At 34.4% G+C, this 27,255-nt stretch overlaps 4 protein-coding genes across 7 annotated transcripts; 3 read left to right on the top strand and 1 right to left on the bottom strand.

Moving 5' to 3' along the window:
- Nucleotides 1-825: 825 nt before the first annotated feature.
- On the top strand, nucleotides 826-6,271 carry LOC139871817 (uncharacterized). Of its 3 annotated transcripts, none has more exons than XM_071859553.1 (15): nucleotides 826-948; nucleotides 1,447-1,790; nucleotides 1,929-2,006; nucleotides 2,121-2,176; nucleotides 2,411-2,530; nucleotides 2,620-2,690; nucleotides 2,869-2,962; nucleotides 3,223-3,435; nucleotides 3,994-4,245; nucleotides 4,812-4,920; nucleotides 5,025-5,092; nucleotides 5,209-5,278; nucleotides 5,462-5,536; nucleotides 5,632-5,723; nucleotides 5,815-6,271. In XM_071859553.1, the coding sequence occupies exons 2-15, from the start codon at nucleotides 1,476-1,478 to the stop codon at nucleotides 5,888-5,890; spliced, it is 1,689 nt and encodes a 562-aa protein (XP_071715654.1). In that variant the 5' UTR covers nucleotides 826-948; nucleotides 1,447-1,475; the 3' UTR covers nucleotides 5,891-6,271. The 3 variants fall into 3 exon arrangements, with proteins under 3 accessions (XP_071715654.1, XP_071715656.1, XP_071715655.1); XM_071859555.1 differs by having other exon boundaries at nucleotides 848-948; nucleotides 1,451-1,790; XM_071859554.1 differs by lacking the exon at nucleotides 826-948 and having other exon boundaries at nucleotides 1,195-1,790.
- A 1,366-nt stretch (nucleotides 6,272-7,637) lies between these two features.
- Nucleotides 7,638-14,425, top strand: LOC139872214 (clp protease adapter protein ClpF, chloroplastic). Of its 2 annotated transcripts, none has more exons than XM_071860055.1 (9): nucleotides 7,638-7,785; nucleotides 7,968-8,292; nucleotides 8,766-8,825; nucleotides 9,071-9,165; nucleotides 9,315-9,487; nucleotides 10,686-10,798; nucleotides 10,934-10,979; nucleotides 11,277-11,317; nucleotides 14,003-14,425. In XM_071860055.1, the coding sequence occupies exons 2-9, from the start codon at nucleotides 7,969-7,971 to the stop codon at nucleotides 14,159-14,161; spliced, it is 1,011 nt and encodes a 336-aa protein (XP_071716156.1). In that variant the 5' UTR covers nucleotides 7,638-7,785; nucleotide 7,968; the 3' UTR covers nucleotides 14,162-14,425. The 2 variants fall into 2 exon arrangements, with proteins under 2 accessions (XP_071716156.1, XP_071716155.1); XM_071860054.1 differs by having other exon boundaries at nucleotides 7,898-8,292.
- Nucleotides 14,426-14,787: 362 nt separating this feature from the next.
- Nucleotides 14,788-16,670, top strand: LOC139873247 (putative receptor-like protein kinase At5g39000). Its single transcript, XM_071861181.1, has 3 exons — nucleotides 14,788-15,729; nucleotides 15,897-16,095; nucleotides 16,186-16,670. The coding sequence occupies exons 1-3, from the start codon at nucleotides 15,154-15,156 to the stop codon at nucleotides 16,242-16,244; spliced, it is 834 nt and encodes a 277-aa protein (XP_071717282.1). The 5' UTR covers nucleotides 14,788-15,153; the 3' UTR covers nucleotides 16,245-16,670.
- An 8,803-nt stretch (nucleotides 16,671-25,473) lies between these two features.
- On the bottom strand, nucleotides 25,474-26,106 carry LOC139870668 (uncharacterized). The gene has a single exon (XM_071858449.1). The coding sequence runs from the start codon at nucleotides 26,104-26,106 to the stop codon at nucleotides 25,474-25,476; it is 633 nt and encodes a 210-aa protein (XP_071714550.1).
- Nucleotides 26,107-27,255: the final 1,149 nt, after the last annotated feature.

The following is a 27,255-nucleotide window of genomic DNA, read 5'->3' as shown; positions in this document are numbered from 1 at the left end:
GATTCGACATTTTCTATTATCAAAAATTAAAACAAACAACATGATAAATTAGAGTCAATTTATATTCATAAGTATATAAACATTAAACATAAATTTAATATAACATAAATGATAAGTAGGTGACAGTGTCGACCATGTGTAAGCAATCATAAATAAATGTTATATAACAAAAATATAAATATTAGTAAACATAAATGATAATTTGGCGACAGTGTCGACCATATATTTTTTCAGGTGGTATAACCGACCTATATCATTCTGGTGGTATAACCGACCATATATCATTTTGGTGGTATAACCGACCATATATCATTTTGGTGGTATAACCGACCATATATCATTTTGGTGGCAGAGCCAACCATATTTAGTATTAAGATTATCGTGCTGATAACGTGTTATAATTCAGTAGGCTTATAACTACCTTTAGTGATTTGATTCTTGATTAAGAATACTATTAATGAAGTGTAAGAACAAAGATGATAATGGAGAAAGAAAGAAACACTTTGTAAGTGTGTGAAATGGTGCAAGTTTAATGCTTGCATTCATGAGTATTTATAGCCTAAAATCTCAATATAAAAATACATACTTTGTGTACCAAAATTGACTATATGTATACACCAAAATTGACTATCCATATCTATATTATTATTATTATTATTATAACAAAATTCAAATTCAATCGTCAATTTATTTATAGAAACATTTAGTGTATATTAAAAATAAAAATATCAAATTTTACAATTATTAATTGTTGATTTCCTAGAATACAAAAGGACAATGAAGCTCCATAGTCCATATGTTTGTATTTATTATCGATTTTTAATTTTAAAATATAAAAATAAAACTAAAAAAATTTGGTAAATTACACACAACCCAGGTCCAGCCAATAATTTGTCAATTTCTCTTCTCTCTCCCGTAAACATCCCCAAATCTCTCACCGATTACCAGGTATGTATCTATCTATCTATCTATTTCTATCTTTCTATATGTATATATGAATCTATCAATCTAAGCTAATTTGAACACCTCAACATACATACGTTTAATTTGAAATTCAGTTATTATTAGAACCGCAAAAGCTTCTCAATTTCTGCTTATTTGTTCATATACAATTTCGGTCGATCACAATATGATGCTAAAATCAATCCATCTCAAATAATTAATTCACCTCAAATACTAAAACCTCGAATTCAAATTGATAAAATCCTGCAATTACTAGCAAATAAGGATTCTGTTTTGATATATGTTTTTCAGTTTTACATTTAAGTTAATTAATTATGATTATGATTGTATTTCTGCAGTTTGCCTACAACCCTAATTTCTCTAAAGTTTAAACTTGTTAGGGCTTAAAAGCTTGTAATGTTAGTTTATTGAGCTTATATGAGTTTTTTGAGTGAGGAAAGTAAGAAAATAATTGTTTGATTGTTGTTTTTTTGCTGGATAAAGGAAGGTGGTGGAGATTTGATAGGAAATAGATGTACAACCGGCATATGGCGTCAACGGCGATTGTTACTCGCGGCGGACAGCCGAGTGATAGTGGTGACACAGTGGTGACTCTTGATCAAGTTCCTAAATGGAGTGATGGAGATTTTAGATATTCTTATGAAATTGAAGATCCTAATTTTCCAAACATGCATTTTCCTGATCCGTTAGCGTCGTCTTCTGGGGCGGAAATTAGTGGAAAAGTTTCTAGGTTTCCAGTTGATCATGAAGTTAATTCGAAGATTTATCTTTGGAGAGGTAATCCATGGAATCTTGAGGTAGATGCTGTTGTCAATTCTACAAATGAGGTAATCAATTAATAATGCTGACAAGTGACAATATGATTGATGAATTTATAATTTGTATATCACATAACTTAAGTTTTAATCACATATACGGTCTAATGAGTTGATGTTATTGACCAATATCTATTTTTGTATTTACAGAACTTGGATGAAGCTCATTGCAGTCCTGGTTTACATGCTGCAGCTGGGCCTGGTCTTGCTGAAGAATGTGCCACATTGGTAACACAACCTTTCTATTAATAGTAAATATTTTGAATGAAAATGCATAATTTATGACATATTGTTGATTTTTGAAAGAATTAAAGAAAGTAATACAACTTTTTTGCTTCACAGGGTGGTTGCAGAACAGGAATGGCTAAAGTTACTAATGCTTACGATCTTCCTGCAAGGTTATTTTTGGTTTATTTTTTCGTCCAGACATTTTATAAAAGATTGCATTAATTTTTTTTAAAGGGATCACTTAACAGTAAGAGATTGCAACATAATGAATACATATAGAAAGTACGTTTGCAATTTTGCACATCCATTTACCACCCAGTATATGGTATTCTAAAAACAATTAATACCTTAAATTTGTTCAATGACATACAAAGTTACGTGTGTTTTTTTTTTCTTTTTTTCAGGAGAGTTATACATACAGTTGGGCCTAAGTACGCTGTGAAATATCATACTGCAGCAGAAAATGCTTTGAGTCACTGCTATCGTTCTTGTTTAGAACTCCTCATTGAGAATGGGCTTCAAAGGTTTATTCAAATTCATAGACTGCATATATGATTTTATCTATATCATGCAACTTTTCATCTAATCATACCCTGAAATTTGGTGAATGCAGCATTGCAATGGGTTGTATATACACAGAGGCCAAAAATTACCCTCGGGAACCAGCTGCCCACGTGGCAATAAGTAAGTAGTTCTTGATGAACATATTGCAGATTAAATAATATTAAGAAAGCATGTAAACATGTATATGCTTTGAAAAGTTTTATTGATTATACATTATTCTTTATTCTTTATATATGCTTGTATATTACGTGTACTCTATTGCTACATCATTATAAAGTCCTAATATTAAGTCTATCAGGAACTGTGCGCCGGTTTCTTGAGAAACAAAAGAATGAAATATCAGGCGTAGTCTTTTGCTTAACGACAACAAATGATACAGAAATATATAAGAGGTAAGCTGGTGGATCTGCTTATTTTCCATGTTTACTACATGTGCATTTTCATACATTTAGTTATAAAATGGACATTTGGGTTGTGTTTATTTGAAACATTTTGTGTATTTCTTCCTAATCTGAATATAAAATGTTTTTTGTCACCATAATTAAACCGGTTGTCTTCTATAGAACAGGGTACACAAAGTGTTTGCTGGTAAATCTGTTATGATGATACTGATGTAAACACACAAACACCCTTATTTGCTGTACATATGTAGATTGCTTCCTTTATACTTTCCCCGAGATAAAAAGGAGGAAGAAATTGCCATTTCAAAGCTTCCTGCTGATGTTGGAGATGAAAATGGTGAAACAGTAATAGATGAACGAAAAATCAGAATAAAACCATTACCGAATATCAAGAATACTGTTCCTAAACCACCCCGAGCTTCACTTGATGTTCCTGTTAGTGATCAACAAGGATTAACTAGACGGTGAGTCACCTTTACTCTCAACTTTTAGCATTTCAACCTTTTTCTTGTAGAGGCCATTTAAGGGGTGTTTTGATTTTCATTTTGGTACTGATTATCTAAATAAGTTAATGTTTGGATCAACAAAATCTGTGTCTGATAATGTGATTGTTTTAGGGTCAAATTATTAGTTTCATGCTAGATGCAACATTATTCAGTATTTTTAGAGTAAAACCTACTTGCCTATTCACAGCTGCTTCTAACATGAATTGTTTTAGTTTTACTTCTATTGTACTTCACACGAAGTCTGCCCTTTTTTTTTGAAAAGTTGTCATCTTTGGTCGTTTTATCTGTTCATTCTCAAAATGATCAGAAATTCACCATCATTTATGAACATGTAAGATAAACAGCCTCAGAATTCTCATCCAAACACCCCTTGAACTCATTTATTATGTGATTTCTACTTCAAATGAGAAGAATTTAGTAGGAACCTCAAAATAAGAAATACAGAATTTAGAAGTATAACCTTGTATATTTGTCTAATCGTATATATTCTAATGTTCAAAGTTATTTTCATTACAGGAACTCTTCATACTTGGAATCATATTTAGATCCTGCTTTCATGTCCATAATTAAAGATCCTGATCAACGGCGCACAGAACAATGGGAAAGAACTGCTCGGGCACAAAATGGGTTCAACTTTGCTAAACTTTTAGGTTTTGGTGATCTTGGGGGTCCCGCTCTTTCTGCCGCTGAAGAATATTCTCTACATTCTAGATACCTCGCAAAAGCAAATTCTCTTAATCTTTCTGAAATAGCGGAAATGAAAATTCTGTAAGTAGCACTTGAAGGGTGAATCAGTTAATAGATCTATTTGGATAATGCTCTTTTTCAAATGTGTCAGATGGGTAAACTTAGAGAAGTTGAGGGTGTGTTTGGTTGAAGGGTTTTGGTATGTGGAAATGGGAATGGAAAATGAAAGGGAATGATACAAGGTGTTTGTTTATGGGATATGGGCTATAAAATATGGGAATGAGACCCTCCTAATGAGGTTTTTTTTGAAACCCAAGTTGGGGGATCGGTCTATATGAAATGTAAACCAAACGCACCCTGAGATAATTGAAAACGTGTGAAAGTTTACCGGAGTTGCACAAAATGTATAAGTATTTTATATGGGATATTTATTTATTTATACCATAGTAGTTTCTGTGATAGTGTTTATCAGATTGATGATTTATAAAAGTTAATAAAGATAAGATACAAAGGGTGCTTGTGGGTCAGCTCAACTGGTGCTAAAATCCAACCCTTACTGATACAAACTTAACCCATTACACAATCCATCCACACCGACCCGCCCAAACAGCCTCCTGTAGAGTTCTTATAAGCTACTTATATTTCAGGTATCGGGGAGGAGTTGATAGTGAAGGTCGTCCAGTAATGGTTGTTGTTGGAGCACATTTTCTCCTCCGGTGCCTTGATCTTGAAAGATTTGTTCTTCATGTAATAAAGGTATAATACTATAAACAATTCTAGAAACATGTTGTTAATGTACTTTTGACATTTTAGGAGTGTATATAGAACATGATTCATATCTCGAATTTGCAAAATTTCAGGAGTTTGAACCCTTGATCCAGAAACCGTATAGCATTGTTTACTTCCACTCTGCTGCATCTTTACAAGTGTTAGTACTCCTTTCTTAATCTCATCTTAATATATAGAATTGTTTTTTATCTTCATTTTTCGTTTTTTCTTGTATATGTTATGTATTGTTTTTTCACTTTTGGATCACTTTTCCAGGCAGCCAGATCTGGGATTTATGAGGAGATTACAACAAATACTTGGTAGAAAAAGCCAGCGGAATCTTCATGTAAGCTATTTTTTTGTTTTCATTAAAAAAAATTCCTAAAATTCGTGGTCTAACTTGAAATATTTTCAAGAAGAAGATGTAAATGCTGGAATGTAGCAGCTTACTGATTGAAAGTGTATCTATTTCAGAGTTATTACAAAGTTATTGTTTGACTATTTATGTTTTTATTCCCCACACATGCAGGCAATATATATCCTACACCCGACCTTTGGACTGAAGGCTGCAATACTTGCGTTGCAACTATTGGTGGATGGCATGGTATATTGTATTCACAAATGTACTTGATTATCCGTCACATTTAGTTATAATTTTAGTTTTTAAAAAAATGGATATTTGTTTATATTTATTGATAGGTGTGGAAGAAAGCTGTATACGTAGATCGACTTCTTCAGCTTTTCAGATACGTTCCTCGTGAGCAGCTAACAATCCCTGACTTCGTGTTCCAGTTGAGTCTTAACATCTTCTTAATTTTATAAATCTGTAATTATTTGGTCTAAAATTGATACCTTTAGTTAACTTTGTGTTTTGGTATGTAGGCACGATTTGGAAGTGAATGGTGGAAAAGGACTAATTGTGGATCCGAGAACAAAATACGTATACCATCGACCATAGACATAGACATTACGTTGACCTTGCAAGCCATGGAAAACAGTAGGTCAAAACTCTTCAATTTCACAAACGATTAATGAGAGGACGCCATTGTATAGTCGTTCGTTTGCATATTTGCAAAGAAGCTGTTATGTTATGTCTCAAAACTGTGACCTGATAACGGCAATACTCCCTGTCACAAGATTCGCACACGCTCTGTAGCAAAGTTTATGTTTAATTTATTGCAAGATTCGTTCCTTTACAAATATGAGTTGTGATGTATTTAATTTTTGTAATTTTTTGTTTCTCATCTCCCTGTAGAGTTATGACATTTTGCTGTATGCAGATTTGTATGATAAATTTGTTATTGTTTAGAACCATGTTAAATAAATTCCAATGGTAATTTAGTAATGTTGTTTTGTTTATTTATACTTATTACTTTACGTGTTTATGGGCATACAGACATACAGTAGAATAAGATAAATACTCTGTACATAATAAGACCATCTTTAATGGTGACGGGCATGTTGATAGGTATGGCCGTATGGGTGATGTGTTTGATGGGTGTGCTGGTAAATAATGAGCGGCGTACTTAGTGACGTGTTAATGGGTATGAGTGTGTTTTTTTTTTTTTTTTTTTTTCATTTTCTTATTATATAAAATGATTTTAGTTTTTATTTTGTTTAATTAATTATAGTATTATTTTGTAATTATAAAAACAAATTATATTAATAAAACACACTTAAAATTAAGCAAACGATTACAATAATTTAAAATTTTCTAAAAGCACTATTAAAAGTCCTAAAATTATTAAGTCTTAAAAACGGAAGTTACAATTGTTAAAAGTCTCATTCCATCGACGCTCCTGATTCGAAACTACTTTCAGAATTGAAAAGAACTTGATTAGTTTTCCACGTGCTTAAATCCATAACATATAATTGAATTCGATTACCATTTTCTCTGGCTCGTTTTTTTGAACTTTTTCCATACGTCATTACACAGGAACATCACTCATGTCTTCTCTTCGTCTAAATACCAAATACTCGAAAATGGGACCGGTATTTTTTTTTTTGAGTAACTTCCCCAACTCTGAAAAATCAAAGTTATTAATTTAGAAGTCATTAAATTCCATTTTCGTTCCGCCAACATGACTTCTAGTCTTTCGTTGTATTACCTTCAAAATGAACGTCGAACGAAACCCTCATCGGTGCCATAATCAGAATGTATTTGTATGTGAAATAATCATAATGTATATAATGTATATGTATGTGCGGAGATGTGAATTTACATGTATGTGTATATATAGCAAATTTTTAAATAAATCTGATCTTTAAATAAATCCGATGCATATATCCATATATCCATGTATTCGTTGCAAAATAACAAATCACAAGCCACCATGTCAACAAAACCATCCCTGCACACGGCCTTCTTCTCCATGCCTGGTTCCAGCATGCTGTCGACAAAATCCACCAACACGTCTCGTTAGCAGCGTGCTTGTGGTGTGTTGTGCTTGTGGTGTGTTGGGTACACATTGGGTGTAACACGAGCGTGATAAAGATGGTCAAATGCCACTTTTTTTAATATGATATATAGTACATTTAATTAAAATTCACAAAAAAAATCAATATCAACACATGTACATACACTTATTCATATATTAATAATAAATAAATATTAGTGTAAATAAAATATGATAATTTTTTTTTGTCTAATTAACAAACTATTTTAATGTTATACGGAATACGGAATATTAGCTCCCCAAATTGAAGTAAGATCCCCAGTGTACACAGCAGTTCGATATACACCAGTTAATTTCTGAGGCTCAAACTCGAACACAAATCAAACCCCCCAATATCTTTCTAGGGTTCCAACCATTCGCTATTCAAATTCAATCAGTTACGATTTCCAGTTTGCGCGTAAGTAATCACACTCTTCTTCCATATAAATCCACAGTTCTCACATCTTTTAATACACAATTTCATTTTTCTTGTATTTATATTAACTACACCAAATATAATCTTACACCAGGCTCGTATATATACATACAACTACATATCATATATATCCATAAGCGAAGTATAAAAGTTCACATTTATAGGATGTCAGTAACTGCCATAACAGCATCTACAAATAGTAGTAGTGTGCGTGGGTCTGCTAATGCTACAACAAATTGTTTGAGACTAAGGAGAAGTCACATACTTTTTGGGACTGAAAAAAGATACCTTTCGAACCAATGCGTACAAAATTTCCGGTTTACGAAACCCTCGAATGAATGTGGACAACGATGTATACGGGTTGAAGCGGGGTGGCTTTTTAAAGGAGGAGGTGAGCAGGGTTCGGATGCGAGATTAGAGCGTAGCGAGAGTGCTAATGAAGATATATTGATATTCTTTTACCAGTTGGATTTGGCTACTAGAGTGCAGGTTGTTACACGCCTCATTTATTGTATTATTATTGTTATTGTAACTTGTAAGGGTATTAAAGTTTGAACAATTTGTGGCGGGATAATTGGTTGAAATGCGTTTGGGCTAAGAATGGTCACCTTTTAATTTCGGGTTGGATAGGGTGACCGGCTAACACTACTTATGTAAATATAGTATATAGTAGTTTCTTTATTATAATCATAAAAATAATATTGTTATAATGAAAATCTAAATCTGCAAAATAGACTGGGTGCGACTTTCCAAATGTTCTCCTTTTGGCTGAAGTTTTTGATTTGACCTGTTTGAGATAAACACAACCCTGATTGACCGATTCTGTACGTAAATGAGCTGTAGTGGCCACATCTAATGCTGTGTGCTTTTGTTCTTGTAAGGATTGTATACGTTTTAAGTAGATTTGTTCACTCAAAAGTGTGATTTTGTTTATCAAGTTCCATGTTATCTTATTTTTGCAGTATGCATTGAATTTGGAAGAATATGATATTGCAAAACAATTGAGAAACAAGCTCAATGAGGTTTGATTATCTATGTTCTTGTTTCTCTCTTCTTCTCATAGTTGAAGTGACATATCAGTTGTCATGTAGTTTAAAGAGTTGTTTGACAATGTATCAGATATAATAATAAACAAAATTTACACTCATAACAACAGATAGACAGAAATATTGGACCCATATCAGCACCACGATTTGTATCTAAATACGACAACGGTAATCTGGTAAATCATGTAGCAATTTAAGCTTTTTATTTAATGTTTTAAAAGGTTGAAGCGGAAGTTATCAAGCAGAGAGAAATGAAGAGGGGTTCATCTTCAAAAAGTGAAGCTCAAGACAAGGGTATAAGCTTGTTGCGTTTGCGGTAAGTTCCACACTTGTTTTTCTTTTTCTTTTTTTCTTTTTTTTTTATGGTAGCCTAATTGGTGTTGAGGTTTTTTTAGTTCAATATCATTAAATGTGGTACTTGTTAGGATATATTATTTTCCTATGCTTATATGACTTCTTTTGCAGAGCAGACCTGCAGAATGCAATAGAGAATGAAAACTATTCATTGGCGGCTGGAATTCGTGATCAAATTTCTAAGTTGGAGGCAGATTCATTGGCTGCAACAATAAAAGCCCAAGCCTTTGAAAAAGCTGAATTTGAGTTTCGATTAGGCCAGAAAGTGAGGCATAAAAAGTTTGGTATATACTTCTCATCTCTTCCACCTTTTCTTTTTCTTTAGAGAGTTTTTTGTTATTTGTTACAACTAGATGTTGCAATTGGGTGGGTTGGGAAACAAGTCAAAACTCAAAACAATCATTTTAGATTCAGCTCAAGACAAGTTGGGTTGATCTGAATTACTTTTGTCCTAAATATTAAGTGATTTTTTTTCCTTGCATAAATAACTATTGTGCATTTGTGCTAGATATGATTACAAACTACAATACTACAATGTAAAACGAATTTTATGCAAAAAACGATTGAGTGGTTGGCTGGTTTTATGCATTAGATTTTTATGTTGGGTGACTTTCGACACGTTAGACTCATTTAACCTAATTTGTTTTGTATTTGCTCGTTTGAGTGTTCAAATATAATACATTATCAACCCTTTAATAAGTAAATGTGAGAAACTGTGACTTTAACAACATAAATATATACCCTCTCATCTATTTTGGATGATAAATTAATTGTATTTTGTTACCGGAAGATAAGAAAGTATCAGCAGAAACGCCCAAAAATTAACCATTTGGCCATTTCCATTGCCATCTTTGACCCTTTTATTTATTTTTGCTGGATAAATTTGGTCAGATTTATTATGTTGGATATGCCTTTTTCATAATTTTGGGTTTATAGTTTATTTATGTATCTAACTATACACATTTTACTATCGTATCTGTCCACCTTTTAAATGTCCTATTGTATGTAGTCAACCTACAAAAACGGCTATTGTATGTATCCGGTAACCTGCTTAGCAGGTAACTGGTTTTTTTTTTTTTTTCTTTTCAAATTTTTTAAGTGAAAATCTGTGTAAAATCGCCACATCAGCAATCTTGTCACACCAGCTCATCAACATGTCACAGTGAATGTTTCCATGTAAGCAGCGAGCATGTTTCAGGTTACTCAGTATATACAATAGCTGTTTTTGAGGTTGAGTACATACAATAGGACATTTGTAAGGTGAACACATACGATAGTGATACGTTTCGTGTACAGTTAGATGCATCACAATAAGTTTAACAACAGCGCATTCAAGCAATGATTATCACGTCTAATTAATGTGTACTGTATGTTTGGAGCCTTGCCTTCTAGCATTTTACATTTATTGAATGCATGAATGAATTCCAAAGTCTCAATTAAGTTGGTCAACTATTTTCTTAAAGTGAGTCATGTGGTCAATAGGATACAGAGCGGTGGTTTGTGGAATGGATCCAGTGTGCTGTGAAACAAGCTCATGGATGGAAAATGCACATGTTGACCAGTTGACCCGTGGTGCTGATCAGCCTTATTATCAGGTCCTGAACTCCTCCATGTATCTATTTTTTTAGATCTTTTTGCAAGCTTTTAAATAGGTTTTTATAATGGAAGATCCAAGTTAATTTTTGTAGTACGTAGAGGGGTTTTATTTTATTTCACTTACCTTGTTTCAGGTTTTAGTTGATGTACATGAAGACCCCAATCTATTAGTAGCATATGGTAAGTAGCTGAATCCTGATAATATTTTTATTCATATGATTATGATTATTATCTTCCGTGTGGTGGATGTACCTTATCCTGTAGAACATTAACATGGAAAATTATAAAAAATTATTCTGTTATTTATGAAGAAAATTCAGTTAAATTAACTTATTTTATGAGTAAGTGTTGCATGTTATTTAAAATTGATAGTTTGTGCAACTGTAATGTTATATTTTTAACAATTTAAAATGAATGATTACTAATATACTTTTTCAAGATACCTTAAGATGTACCTTTCATTTTTATTTTTTGTAGTCCCGGAAGAAAATTTACTGGCCCCAGAAGAGCCGGACAAGGTAACTGTTCCTATATTGCTTCCTTTATAAACACATGATAGTCTGGAAGAATGCGTATACGACATTTAGTTGTTGAATATCTTTATTGTAAGTGGCAAGATCAAGAAAATTTGGTCAGAGGGTTGGGTAATGCCTTCTAACCAGACACCTTTTTTCTTTCTTTCTTTTTTTTTTTTTTTTTTTTTAATTTGGATAGAACTACAAACCCTTACCTTAATGGAGTAATTATAGAGGCATAAAGTTACTTAGTCATACAATGAAGCTTTGGGAGAGAGTGATTGATACGAGGCTCCGACGTGAGACAAAGGTTTCAGAGAATCAGTTCGGTTTCATGCCAGGACGCTCGTCGATGGAGGCGATCCACATCGTTAGAAGCCTTATGGAGAAGTATAGGGAAAAACAAAAGAACCTACACATGGCATTCTTAGACTTGGAAAAGGCTTATGACTGTGTCCCGCGTGAGCTGATCTGGAAGACTCTTAATGTTAGGGGTGTCCCAAGTAGATATATAAGAACTATTAGAGATATGTATGAGGGGGCGAAGACTCATGTACGTACGACGGTAGGAAACACTGAGTTTTTCCCAGTAGAGGTAGGTTTACATCAGGGATCGACCCTTAGCCCATATCTTTTCGCTTTGATTCTAGACGAACTGACTCAAAGGATACAAGATAACATCCCATGGTGCCTAATATTCGCGGACGATATTGTATTAGTTTCGGATTCCCAAGATGAGCTTAACAGAAGGCTAGAGCAATGGAGGATCGCCCTAGAATCAAATGGCCTACGGATTAGCAGACTTAATTCGGAGTACCTTAGATGCGATTTCAGGACGAGCGAAGAGGAACAAGAGGTTATAGTGGATGTCCGAATTGGGGATCAACTTTTACCTCCACAAGAGTCCTTTAGATATTTAGGCTCGATACTCCACAAATCGGGAAGGATAGATGAGGACGTGACACACCGTATACGAGTAGGATGGTTGAAGTGGAGGGCAGCGAAAGGGGTGTTGTGCGACAAGAAGGTACCCCTTAAATTGAAAGGGAAATTCTTCAAGGTGGCAATCAGACCGGCCATGTTGTACGGATCGGAGTGTTGGCCAATGACGAAAGCCCATGAGAGAAGGATGGAGGTGGCAGAAATGAGGATGCTTAGGTGGATGTGTGGTAAGACTATGCTAGATATGATACCAAATGGAGTTTTTAGGGAGAACTTGGAAGTTGGGAACATAACCAACAAGCTGAGGGAAGGACGACTTAGATGATTTGGACATGTTTTGAGGCGTCCACTTTTAGCCCCGGTTAGGAGAGTCGAGACCCTCGTTGTTGGGGGCGTAAGGAAAAGGGTTAGACCCAGACGTAGGTTGGAGGATAGATTGAAGCTTGACATGAAGGAGCTCTTATTGACCGAGGACATGACCTCTGATAGGAATTTGTGGAGGAGTAGAATTAGAATAGATGACTAGGTTCTACATATTGTTTATTTATTTTATATATTTATTTTATATTCCCTGCCTACTTGCTTGTGTGCACTTCATTTATGTCTTTTTTTTTTTTTTTTTTTTTTTTTTTTTTTTTTTTTTTGCGTGGGACTTTTCGTATTGGCTGTACATGTTTTTTGGATATATAAAATATCTATACTTATTGTAGCATTTTCACATGCTTTATTGCTCTATATGGTTACATGTTTGTATTACATTATATAGCAATTTAATTATACGTACTTTCATATCACATGTTTTTATGCTAACATAGTATACTTATTTGTCTATGCTTACATTATATACCATCTACTTTATAATGCATATTATACCTACATGTTTTTTACCAACATGTTTACGTATACTTATTGTACTTACATGACTTGTTATACTTGCATATTTGACACTCACTTATTTTACTTTTATGTTATATTACATTATATTGTTACCTGCTCTTTTTACCTATACATATCGTATTGGAGTATACATTATTCATGGTAAAGTTTCTATTTTATCAATTGTACTTGTATATTTTTACTGCATATATCGGAATTCATGGTTCTTTCTGGCCGGAGGTCCCTAGGAAGCAGCCTCTCTGCTCTACAGAATAGGGAGGGACGACTTCCTCTACCTGGGGACCGATAGGTATCCGTGGGTGGAGGAATGACTTCCCTTTTACTTTAGGGTAGAGGAAATGACTGTCTACATCTAACCTCCCCCATACTCCACTTTAGTGGAATTGGGTATTGTTGTTGTTGTTGTACAAACCCTTACCTAATATATTGGAATCTTATCAATAATTGGCATGCTAAATATGGTTATTACAGAGACTATATTATTCCAGAGAGTATCAAAACATGTATGGATACGGTGACTCATGAAGTTTTTATGCATTTCAATGCACTTCTGTTAACTTTCAACCGATTTCCTTTCTGTATCGCGACCCATTATTAGACATGAAACATAACCCAAATTAATCCATCTTTAGGTAACTGAGTCAACGTTGCCTCTCTAATTTTTCTTATCATTGACCTGCCCCACTTATTATGTAGATTAAAAAACATGTGCAAAGTTGTCTTTAATGAGACTTGAAGGGACAACCTCGCAGTTGAAGGGTTCTTAACATACAACTAATCAAAAGGCCCTTTGGTCAAAATTACGCCTTTTAATTTTAATGCTTACAATTTGATTCTATTGTGTGGCAGGCTAAGTTTGATCACCCTTATGCATCTTTCTTATTCTACGGTATGGATTCAGCTGGAGACTTTATTCCTGTGAAGCAGCTACGTGAGAAGTACAATAGACCTAGACATGAGGTCCCATATGATCCCCAACAAGACCAGACCGGTGATGATAATGCTTGAACAGATGCATGGAATCCGTCAAAGCTGCTGTTGTGAATGTCTCATGTATTGGTATAAATAGCATGTATATATCCTTATCATGTTTCAAATGATGTTTTTTTTTTTTTTTTTTGGTTGCCTTTGTATTAACAAGTTGAATGTCGGAATTTCTTATTAAAATCGTGATTTTGGAAAGTATTTTCCTTTAAATTGTGTTTGTGGTTTTCTACTTGACGACGAAACATACGAGGTCAATGAAGACAGAATCCTTAGAAGATTGTCTACTTGTTAAATTTAATTATATGAAAATGTACAGATCATACAGGTTTTATCAATACATGCTTTAGTGTTAAAAAATGATCATTTTAGTACATAGTTAAGACGTCATCTAATTACTGGAACCAAACAAAGAATAGTTGAAGGTTTACTATACCTATGTTTCAATGTATAACGAACCATAACCATACTAGTTGGCCTAGTGGTCCTGATTGAAATCTTTTCAAGAAATTTTATTCGAATAATAATTAATTACAATAAAGTTCTAGAAATATTTTTCTTATCAAATAACGCGGCAATATTCCACAACATAAAAGGAAAGTCGTCTGTTTTAATTCCTTTGCTCATTCTAAACTTATTATCTACTCATTGTTAGCTATTGCACTTTTCTTGATCCATCCATATTAACATTAACATAATAATTTACAACCAACAAATAATCATGCCGTCTCTAGTTCATATTTCTCCCCAAGAATTATCATCGGCAACTAACGAGTTCTCTGAGAATAATGTAATTGCTGCAAACACTGGCTTTGGAAAGGTATACAAAGGCGAATCTGAAAAACATGGCATCATGGCCATAAAGCGATTGGTAGTTCGTGAAAATGGGCATGGAGAGCATGAATTCAAAACTGAAATTGCGTTGCTTTCAAAATATGAGCATAGAAACATTGTATCTCTTGTTGGATATTGTGTGGAAGACGGAGAGATGATACTAGTTTATAAGTTCGAACCCAATGGAAGTCTTGACAATCCAACGACTTAGGATCTGTTTAGACGTTGCCCGAGGGATAAAGTACTTTCACCATGATGTAGAACCGCAAGTTAGTATTATTCATCGTGATATAAAGAGTGCTAACATTCTACTGGGTGAGAATTGGAACGCCAAAGTTTCTGATTTTGGGTTGGCAAGAATAGCCCCTGTGGATATGCAGACTACCTTTCTGATATCCAGTCCTTGTGGGACCCATGGGTATATGGATCCAGATTACTACCTTCACAGTTATCTCACAAAAGAAACTGATGTTTATTCTTTTGGGATTGTATTATTTGAAATTCTATGTGGAAGGCCCGCACGTGTTACAACTTACGAGGAAAAAGACTATCGTGAATTTTTACAAGTTCTGGTCAGAAAGCATTATGAAAGCGGAACATTAGAAGAGATTGTTCATTTTGCTATACGTGATCAAGTAAATGAAGCTTCATTACTTACGTTTTCAAATATTGCCTATCAATGTTTGATGAGTGGACATAAACGCCCAACAATGAAGGAGGTTGTTATAAATCTACAGAAAGCTCTTGATATTCAGCGAGTAAGTTGTAGCACTCATCATATTATAACTTTTGGTGCTGAATATTAACCTGAAAGGCCCTTTTACCACCTCGATCCTAATAATAAAAATAATTCAATTCAAATTACAAAATGAAGTATGGCAGATTTCTGAATCTATAATTTTGTTTGGTTGGTTTTATGTTACAGGCCGCAGATGAGTATGAGTATGATACTGATCATCACCAAGAACAACCAAGGTATACGGGTTTCACGTTCAAATTATATAGTGACAAAATGATGAACACTGAAGTCCGGTTAGTTCAATGCCCAACGTGTCGAAAGCTTCTACAGGAGCCTTCGGGACTTCTGTTGTACGAATGTGGAGGCTGTGGTACAAAACTTCAAGGTTTGTAGGATATAAAAGTTTTTTTGTAACTTCTTAGCTTCATAGCTGATTTTATTTATAAGATTCTGCGATTGTTTTGTTTTAATCCAGGTTCACTGATACAGCAAAGAAGCGAAAAAATGATACAGATGATTCCCCCGGAAAACTGAATATGGAGCAAATTTCGGACAATCAGGAAGCCAGCAGCAAATTAAGGTTGATGGGAAGACTTCAAAGAATGGTTCGAGAAGGAAAGGAAAGTAGGTTTCTCTTGTTGCGGGTATTCGTGTTATTTGTTTTTATCTCTGTTTTCTTATGTTGTTTGTTGCCTAGGGCGTTAGGCTCTGTTACGGGTTTTTTGTGGTTGATTATGCCGCAGTTTTATGTGGCGTTTTTTTATTTGATTCCCTTATTTAGAGCTGTCCGATTAGGCACGACTCGCTGCTAGATAGTTTGTTTTCTTTTTGTGTTGTATTGATTAGTAGGTTAGCTTTTGTTAAGAGAGGCGTGTAAGGGTTTGGTCTATATGTTTTTGATGGATTCTTTGATAGGTTAATGAAAGTCCATAGTTATATAGTTGAAGTTTTATCGCAAAAAAAGGAAAAAAAAAAAAAAAAAAAAAAACAGCTTAAATTAACAAATGGGAGTTAATTATATAGGTGAACCAGATAGAAAGATTGATTATAATGATCTGCACAGTTCAAGTAAACCTCCCATGAGGTTTGAACGAGGGACGTGTCGCAATCTCCAAAACCCGGATAACCGGGGTACCACTGACCAAAGCGCACAAGCGCTGATATTTACACAAATAATACACTAAGCAGGACTCGAACTCATAACCTTAAGGTTAGGGGGCTCCTTGATATTGATGGCCAAAGGTCCTTTGGTACGAGAGGCTATTTCTGATAGGAAAATCATTTTGCATTCAGAGGTGGCTCGAAGTCTAGCTTTAAGAGCTAAATTGACGAAAAGTTACTCCGTGCACGACAGACAAAAGCGATGCCCCTATGTCTGAATGAAGACGACACGTTGTTGTAAATTAATGGAGTAAATATATTGATCATATATTTGTATATTGAACTTGAAATTGAAATTATTGATCAACTGAATTGATAGATTACATTTTTAATTGTTGTTTGTTACTTGATTTTATATAAAAGTATTAGTTCACAGTAATTGAACTATGAACACCAGACTCTCAATAGAACAATGAATATGAATTATACGAATAGACAATTGAGAGAACACGATATGAAGATATAAGAAAGACAATGTTAATCGTGCAAAAGGGTGTTTTACAATGATAAACCGTAGCCCTATTTATACAGAGTTAAACCAAATCTTGAAGATTTGGTTTCCTAAACTACTTGACTAAAACTTAGGAAAAGATAAACTTAAAACTAACAAATATTCTAAACAATGCAAAGTTTATCTTCTAGAGATAACACAGAATCAAAACACAATCTTCTTAATATTTAAACAAATCTCCAGAATTTTCCATAGCTTAATCATCAAGTAATTAAAACGTTGACTTTATCAGAATCTGCAACTTCAGACTCTAGGACTCTAGACTCTAACTCCTGCAAAACACTTTGACTCATCAGATCATTTTTCCAACAAAAAGACATGCCTCTATTTAAAGGACTCTAACTATGGTTTCGCTAATCTATAAAAGGAAAGGGAGACTATACCTTCGCTTATGAAACGCACTTAATCGATGTCTTTGAACTTGTCTGCCGTTTCGTGTAAGCGATTATACGCTTCACACAAGACTCTCTCTCACAAAGTCAAGTCCTCATAGTTATGTTCATTATGGTCATGAACATTAGCCTGGTTCTACGAGAGCTTATCAAGTATTGTGCCAAAACAATACCTTTCGAAGCGAGCCCACTTCTCCCTCACATAGGTGATTCACCCTAACACGATTAACAAATTTTTTTACATGTTTCATTTATGTCTCCCGTCGAGGGTTCAAGTAAAAGTTGCCAAAAGTTTAAACTTAGTGCCCACCTTACAACATATTCACATTTAAGCTTTTGTTTAAGTTAACTTAATTATATATATGAAGATGAGGATTAAGAAAATTTTTGGCCCTCCCAATATAAATGTCTGATTTCCGTCACTAGCTTCTATAACAAAATCATTAACCCATAGAATATTATATTTTTTTTTTGGGTAAATGGGTCTCCCCGGTAAATTTTATAAAAATAAAGAAGGGATACAATAAGTTCATAGACTCAAAGGCCACAAATTAACCAAAGAGTACAACAACCAAAATTTGGACACCACGAGCTAAGCATAAGCTCACGAACAGAAACAAATAAATACAAAACTTAATGAACATCCCAAGTGGATGTCATTTTAAGCACATTAGGGGAGTTCTTGAATAGAAGAGTAGAGATCTTCATCCGTATAATGCCCCGAATGACTTCAAACAGCTGGTTAACTTCCCGAGCTTTATCGTTAAATAAACGTTTATTCCGCTCTTGCCATATGAAGTAAACCGCAGCCTGGCACGCCAACTTGGCCACCACCACCCTTGCAACTTTATGATTCGCAATAGGCGCATACAAAACAATAACATCTTTCCAACAACAGCTATGAATTGGAAATTGAATAGGATTTACCAACTTAATCCAAATCTCTCTAGAAAATGGACATTCAAAGAAAAAGTGGGCTTGCATATCCATCTGCGACTTGCAAAGGAAACACCGAGGCGTGTATCCGTCTGGATTTCCACGCAAATCCCAAGGTTTCAATTTTTCTCGAGTTTTAAGACGATCTCCCAATAGAAGCCAAGTCACAAACGCATGGCTAGGAATACACTGTGAGAACCATACACACGAAAATCACAACACCAGAGGTGAAATGTCCCGTTCTTATTGATTAAAAACGTTCCATATTAATTGATTTCGTTGCGAGGTTTTGACCTCTATATGAGACGTTTTTCAAAGACTGCATTCATTTTTAAAACAAATCATAACCTTTATTTCATAAATAAAGGTTTAAAAAGCTTTACGTAGATTAAATGATAATCTAAAATATCCTGTTTACACACGACCATTACATAATGGTTTACAATACAAATATGTTACATCGAAATCAGTTTCTTGAATGCAGTTTTTACACAATATCATACAAACATGGACTCCAAATCTTGTCCTTATTTTAGTATGCAACAGCGGAAGCTCTTAGTATTCACCTAAGAATAAACATGCTTTAAACGTCAACAAAAATATTGGTGAGTTATAGGTTTAACCTATATATATCAAATCGTAACAATAGACCACAAGATTTCATATATCAATACACATCCCATACATAGAGATAAAAATCATTCATATGGTGAACACCTGGTAACCGACATTAACAAGATGCATATATAAGAATATCCCCATCATTCCGGGACACCCTTCGGATATGATATAAATTTCGAAGTACTAAAGCATCCGGTACTTTGGATGGGGTTTGTTAGGCCCAATAGATCTATCTTTAGGATTCGCGTAAATTAGGGTGTCTGTTCCCTAATTCTTAGATTACCAGACTTAATAAAAAGGGGCATATTCGATTTCGATAATTCAACCATAGAATGTAGTTTCACGTACTTGTGTCTATTTTGTAAATCATTTATAAAACCTGCATGTATTCTCATCCCAAAAATATTAGATTTTAAAAGTGGGACTATAACTCACTTTCACAGATTTTTACTTCGTCGGGAAGTAAGACTTAGCCACTGGTTGATTCACGAACCTATAACAATATATACATATATATCAAAGTATGTTCAAAATATATTTACAACACTTTTAATATATTTTGATGTTTTAAGTTTATTAAGTCAGCTGTCCTCGTTAGTAACCTACAACTAGTTGTCCACAGTTAGATGTACATAAATAAATCGATAAATATTATCTTGAATCAATCCACGACCCAGTGTATACATATCTCAGTATTGATCATAACTCAAACTATATATATTTTGGAATCAACCTCAACCCTGTATAGCTAACTCCAACATTCACATATAGAGTGTCTATGGTTGTTCCGAAATATATATAGATGTGTCGACATGATAGGTCGAAACATTGTATACGTGTCTATGGTATCTCAAGATTACATAATATACAATACAAGTTGATTAAGTTATGGTTGGAATAGATTTGTTACCAATTTTCACGTAGCTAAAATGAGAAAAATTATCCAATCTTGTTTTACCCATAACTTCTTCATTTTAAATCCGTTTTGAGTGAATCAAATTGCTATGATTTCATATTGAACTCTATTTTATGAATCTAAACAGAAAAAGTATATGTTTATAGTCAGAAAAATAAGTTACAAGTCATTTTTGTAAAGGTAGTCATTTCAGTCGAAAGAACGACGTCTAGATGATCATTTTAGAAAACATACTTCCACTTTGAGTTTAACCATAATTTTTGGATATAGTTTCATGTTCATAATAAAAATCATTTTCTCAGAATAACAACTTTTAAATCAAAGTTTATCATAGTTTTTAATTAACTAACCCAAAACAGCCCGCGGTGTTACTACGACGGCGTAAATCCGGTTTTACGGTGTTTTTCGTGTTTCCAGGTTTTAAATCATTAAGTTAGCATATCATATAGATATAGAACATGTGTTTAGTTGATTTTAAAAGTCAAGTTAGAAGTATTAGCTTTTATTTGCGAACAAGTTTAGAATTAACTAAACTATGTTCTAGTGATTACAAGTTTAAACCTTCGAATAAGATAGCTTTATATGTATGAATCGAATGATGTTATGAACATCATTACTACCTCAAGTTCCTTGGATAAACCTACTGGATATGAGAAAAATAGATCTAGCTTCAAAGGATCCTTGGATGGCTTGAAAGTTCTTGAAGCAGAATCATGACACGAAAACAATTTCAAGTAAGATTTCCACTCGAAATAAGATTGTTATAGTTATAGAAATTGAATTAAAGTTTGAATATGATTATTACCTTGTATTAGAAAGATAACCTACTGTAAGTAACAAAGGTTTCTTGATCTTGGATGATTACTTGGAATGGATTTAGAAAATTTGGAAGTAAACTTGCAATCTTGGAAGTATTCTTGATTTTATGAAACTAGAACTTTTGGAATTTATGAAGAACACTTAGAACTTGAAGATAGAACTTGAGAGAGATCAATTAGATGAAGAAAATTGAAGAATGAAAGTATTTGTAGGTGTTTTTGGTCATTGGTGTATGGATTAGATATAAAGGATATGTAATTTTGTTTTCATGTAAATAAGTCATGAATGATTACTCATATTTTTGTAATTTTATGAGATATTTCATGCTAGTTGCCAAATGATGGTTCCCACATGTGTTAGGTGACTCACATGGGCTGCTAAAATCTGATAATTGGAGTGTATATACCAATAGTACATACATCTAAAAGCTGTGTATTGTACGAGTACGAATACGGGTGCATACGAGTAGAATTGTTGATGAAACTGAACGAGGATGTAATTGTAAGCATTTTTGTTAAGTAGAAGTATTTTGATAAGTGTCTTGAAGTCTTTCAAAAGTGTATGGATACATATTAAAACACTACATGTATATACATTTTAACTGAGTCGTTAAGTCATCGTTAGTCGTTACATGTAAATGTTGTTTTGAAACCTTTAGGTTAACGATCTTGTTGAATGTTGTTAACCCATTGTTTATTATAACAAATGAGATGTTAAATTTTTATATTATCATGATATTATGATATATAATATATCTTAGTATGATGTATATACAGTTAAATGTCGTTACAACGATAATCGTTACATATATGTCTCGTTTCGAAATCATTAAGTTAGTAGTCTTATTTTTACATATGTATTTCATTGTCAATACACTTAATAATATAATTACTTATCATTTAACATAATTAACCAAGTGTATCAATATCTTAATATGATTCATATGTACCTAGTAAGACGTTGTTATAAAGATAATCGTTATATATATCGTTTTCGAGTTTCTTAAATTAATAGTCTCATTTTTATGTATATAACTCATTGTTAAAATACCTAATGAGATACATACTTATAATAAAATCATGTTAACTATATATATAACCATATATATGTCATCGTATAGTTTTTACAAGTTTTAACGTTCGTGAATCACCGGTCAACTTGGGTGGTCAATTGTCTATATGAAACCTATTTCAATTAATCAAGTCTTAACAAGTTTGATTGCTTAACATGTTGGAAACACTTAATCATGTAAATAACAATTTTATTTAATATATATATAAACATGGAAAAGTTCGGGTCACTACAGTACCTACCCGTTAAATAAATTTCGTCCCGAAATTTTAAGCAGTTGGAGGTGTTGACGTATCTTCTGGAAATATATGAGGGTATTTCTTCTTCATCTGATCTTCTCGTTCCCAGGTGAACTCGGGTCCTCTACGACCATTTCATCAAAATTTAACAATTGGTATCTTGTTTTGCTTAAGTCTTTTAACCTCACGATCCATTATTTCGACGGGTTCTTCGATAAATTGAAGTTTTTCGTTGATTTGGATTTCATCTAACGGAATAGTGAGATCTTCTTTAGCAAAAAATTTCTTCAAATTCGATACGTGGAAAGTGTTATGTACAGCCGCGAGTTGTTGAGGTAACTCAAGTCGGTAAGCTACTGGTCCGACACGATCAATAATCTTGAATGGTCCAATATACCTTGGATTTAATTTCCCTCGTTTACCAAATCGAACAACGCCTTTCCAAGGTGCAACTTTAATCATGACCATCTCTCCAATTTCAAATTCTATATCTTTTCTTTTAATGTCAGCGTAGCTCTTTTGTCGACTTTGGGCTGTTTTCAACCGTTGTTGAATTTGGATTATCTTCTCGGTAGTTTCTTGTATAATCTTCGGACCCGTAATCTGTCTATCCCCCACTTCACTCCAACAAATCGGAGACCTGCACTTTCTACCATAAAGTGCTTCAAACGGCTCCATCTCAATGCTTGAATGGTAGCTGTTGTTGTAGGAAAATTCTGCTAACGGTAGATGTCGATCCCAACTATTTTCGAAATCAATAACACATGCTCGTAGCATGTCTTCAAGCGTTTGTATCGTCCTTTCACTCTGCCCATCAGTTTGTGGATGATAGGCAGTACTCATGTCTAGACGAGTTCCTAATGCTTGCTGTAATGTCTGCCAGAATCTTGAAATAAATCTGCCATCCCTATCAGAGATAATAGAGATTGGTATTCAATGTCTGGAGACGACTTCCTTCAAATACAGTCGTGCTAACTTCTCCATCTTGTCATCTTCTCTTATTAGCAGGAAGTGTGCTGATTTGGTGAGACGATAAACTATTACCCAAATAGTATCAAAACCACTTGCAGTCCTTGGCAATTTAGTGATGAAATCCATGGTAATGTTTTCCCATTTCCATTCCGGGATTTCGGGTTGTTGAAGTAGACCTGATGGTTTCTGATGCTCAGCTTTGACCTTAGAACACGTCAAATATTCTCCTACGTATTTAGCAGCATCGGCTTTCATACCCGGCCACCAAAAATGTTTCTTGAGATCCTTGTACATCTTCCCCGTTCCAGGATGTATTGAGTATCTGGTTTTATGAGCTTCTCTAAGTACCATTTCTCTCATATCTCCAAATTTTGGTACCCAAATCCTTTCAGCCCTATACCGGGTTCCGTCTTCCCAAATATTAAGATGCTTCTCCGATCCTTTGGGTATTTCATCCTTTAAATTTCCCTCTTTTAAAACTCCTTGTTGCGCCTCCTTTATTTGAGTAGTAAGGTTATTGTGAATCATTATATTCATAGATTTTACTCGAATGGGTTCTCTGTCCTTCCTGCTCAAGGCGTCGGCTACCACATTTGCCTTCCCCAGGTGATAACGAATCTCAAAGTCATAATCATTCAATAATTCAATCCATCGACGCTGCCTCATAGTCAGTTGTTTCTGATTAAATATGTGTTGAAGACTTTTGTGGTCGGTATATATAATACTTTTGACCCCATATAAGTAGTGCCTCCAAGTCTTTAATGCAAAAACAACCGCGCCTAATTCCAAATCATGCGTCGTATAATTTTGCTCGTGAATCTTCAATTGTCTAGACGCATAAGCAATCACCTTCGTTCGTTGCATTAATACACAACCGAGACCTTGCTTTGATGCGTCACAATAAATCACAAAATCATCATTCCCTTCAGGCAATGACAATATAGGTGCCGTAGTTAGCTTTTTCTTCAATAACTGAAACGCTTTCTCTTGTTCATCCTTCCATTCAAATTTCTTCCCTTTATGCGTTAATGTAGTCAAGGGTTTTGCTATTCTGGAAAAGTCTTGGATGAACCTTCTGTAGTAACCAGCTAGTCCTAAAAACTGGCGTATGTGTTCTATACGACTTCTCACTTTATCCACCAACAACTTGCAATCTCGAACATACAATCTAGAAGAAACCAGGGGAACACCTAAGTATCTGACTGATAGAACACCTTCCTCGAAAGGCATAAACCCTTGAATCTGACTCTTGATTGATTGATTGAGGGACGTTGCAATAAACAACCGTGCTCTTTGGGAGACTTGGCGAAGGCCCCTCTTTCCTTTAAAAAAACCATGTAGGTTTCCATTAAAATTCAAGGAATAAGAGGTAGTAGAAACACACTTCATCACCCATTTAACCATAGTCGGATGAAAACCAAAGTTCACCAAGACCGATTCCAGAAAACACCAATCAATAGTGTCATACGCCTTTTGAATATTGACTTTAAAGGCACATCTAGGTGTACCGTTAGTCAAGTGGTAATTTCTCATAATCTCCTGAGTAAGCAAAATGTTATCCGAAATCCGTCTCCCCGGAATAAAGGCGGATTGGTTCTCACTAACAAGGATATCCAAACACGGCTTGATTTGATTCGTTAGAATCTTACTAATGCATATATAAATTACATTGCAACAAGATATAGGACGAAAATCGGTAACCTTGTTAGGCGACGGCACTTTAGGTAAAAGAGTTATAATCGTGTGATTAATCTCTTTAAGCATCTGCGCATTAGCAAAGAAATCTTGAACAACCCCAACAACATCATTACCAATGGTGTCCCATGCGTGTTTAATGAAAGCCGAGGAGTAGCCGGCCGAGCCAGCAGACTTGTTATCACCTACATCAAATATGGTCGATTTAATTTCACTATAGGAAACAGTCTTGACCATTTTATATGCTATATATCAGACGGAATACGATCCACAAACAACCCGTTGGGATCAGAAATAGTATCACTAAGACCAGGTGTGCCGAGGAAGTTATCATAGTGTTACACGAAAATATTTGTCACATCAGGACCTTCAACGAATCCACCATTCCCATCAACTACAGCCTGAATTCTATTGTTATTCTTCCTACCCTTTACAACTTTATGGAAGTAGCTAGAGTTATTGTCCCCAACACGCAACCAATCAACTTTAGCTTTTTTTGCTTCAAAAATTTTTCTTCATCAAGCGACGCGTCATTAAATTCTTTTAAGATCCTGGAGTGTACTTGGCGAAGATCAGTGTTCAACGGGTCCTTATCCAAGTTAATTTGTGCATTGTCCAGTTCTGCACGCATTGTGATCACACGAGTATGAATATTGCCCTTCGACCACATGAGTTTCCGAAGAGGTTTCTTTAAAATGCGAAGCTTTTTCACCAAACAATACATCTTATGGCCCTTCACTTCTACATTCCACCCGTCTTTGATAGTCGATTGAAACAGCTCATGCTCGACAATAAAGTTACTAAACCTAAACGGTTTAGGTTTCGTCACCACTTTAGAGGGAACTTTAAGCGCCGCTGGACAATGATCAGAAATACGGTAAGGCTGAAAAATGGCATAAGAATTAATAAATGCACTTACAAATTCATTATTAGCCATAATACGATCAACCTTCTTTAAAAAACCCGTGTCTGCATTCGGACGTTGATTCCAAGTAAAGTGTAACCCGGTATGATTAATGTCCGAAACACCAATACACTCAACACATTCTCTGAATTCGCGCATGGCTAAAGTGACTCAAGATGTGCTAGCAGTAGAATCTTCAAGAGAAAGAGCAACATTAAAGTCACCTATGATGACCCATGGATGCTGACCCACGAATTGCTTATGCATACTGAGATCCCTCCATAACAACCTCCTTTGAGTATAGAGATTAGCTGCATAAACAAACGAAATATAGAAATGACTACCATCAGCAACAGTAGTAACCAAACAATGCACAACCTGGTCCGAAATAGTAATAATCATTAGGTTGACAACATCTGGATTCCAACCCAAAATAATACGCGTACCCTTATCGCAAACGCTATTATTAGAAGACCAATACCAATTTGGAAAAACAAGATTACAAATGTGTAACATCCCGCCTTTTTCCATTTACTTTTCCGTTATACTAATATAAAGTCCGTTATATGTTTATAACATCTCCCGTTGATACGCGTTTTAAATTATCTCGTTTAGGTAATTCCCGCACCTGAACGAAAGTTGAGGGACTAAACTTGACAAGGGATCAAACCCTTGACTAGGTCAAAGGGTCAAACCCCTTTCACCCATTCACTTTCATCTCCATCTCTCTCTTTCTCTCTAGCAAGAACACACACCCAATTTTCCAAAATCATTCAATCATCATCTAAATTCGATCTAGGAGGCTTACAACAAAATAAATTACATATTCGTGATCCTCTCTTCATCCTCTTCATTTTGGTACCAACTTCATCTCGTTTGGGTAACTTTCTAAAATCACTAGATTTTGTGTTCTTGATGTTTTTAACTTATAAAAGTGTTAATTAGTGTCTATGGCTCAAGTCTAACATGAATATATGATTTATATGCTCGATCTCGTTGTTTTAGTGTAACTAGCATGAACTTGAATTTTGGTGTGTTGTTCTTGAATTTTGGATGATCATATGTTGTTATATGTTAAAAGTTGATGTTTTAATTGTGTTACTAGCATCACTAGCTTCAATTTGATGTGTAGGTTGCCTTAGAAAACTTCATGAACTTGATTATGGATTTTGGTGAATTTGGGTTAGGGTTTGATGAACTTGAAATGGACTTTTGATGCATTGAATGCCATGGATTATTATTGGAAAGTGTTTAGTTGGATTGTATGCTTGATTACCTTCGAAACGGCATATCATTCATGTAAATTGG

The sequence above is a fragment of the Rutidosis leptorrhynchoides genome, chromosome 10 (genome assembly GCF_046630445.1).
Source record: "Rutidosis leptorrhynchoides isolate AG116_Rl617_1_P2 chromosome 10, CSIRO_AGI_Rlap_v1, whole genome shotgun sequence".
NCBI lineage: Eukaryota > Viridiplantae > Streptophyta > Magnoliopsida > Asterales > Asteraceae > Rutidosis > Rutidosis leptorrhynchoides.
Note: the sequence above shows the minus strand (reverse complement) of the source record. Positions and strands in the feature narration are given on the sequence as shown.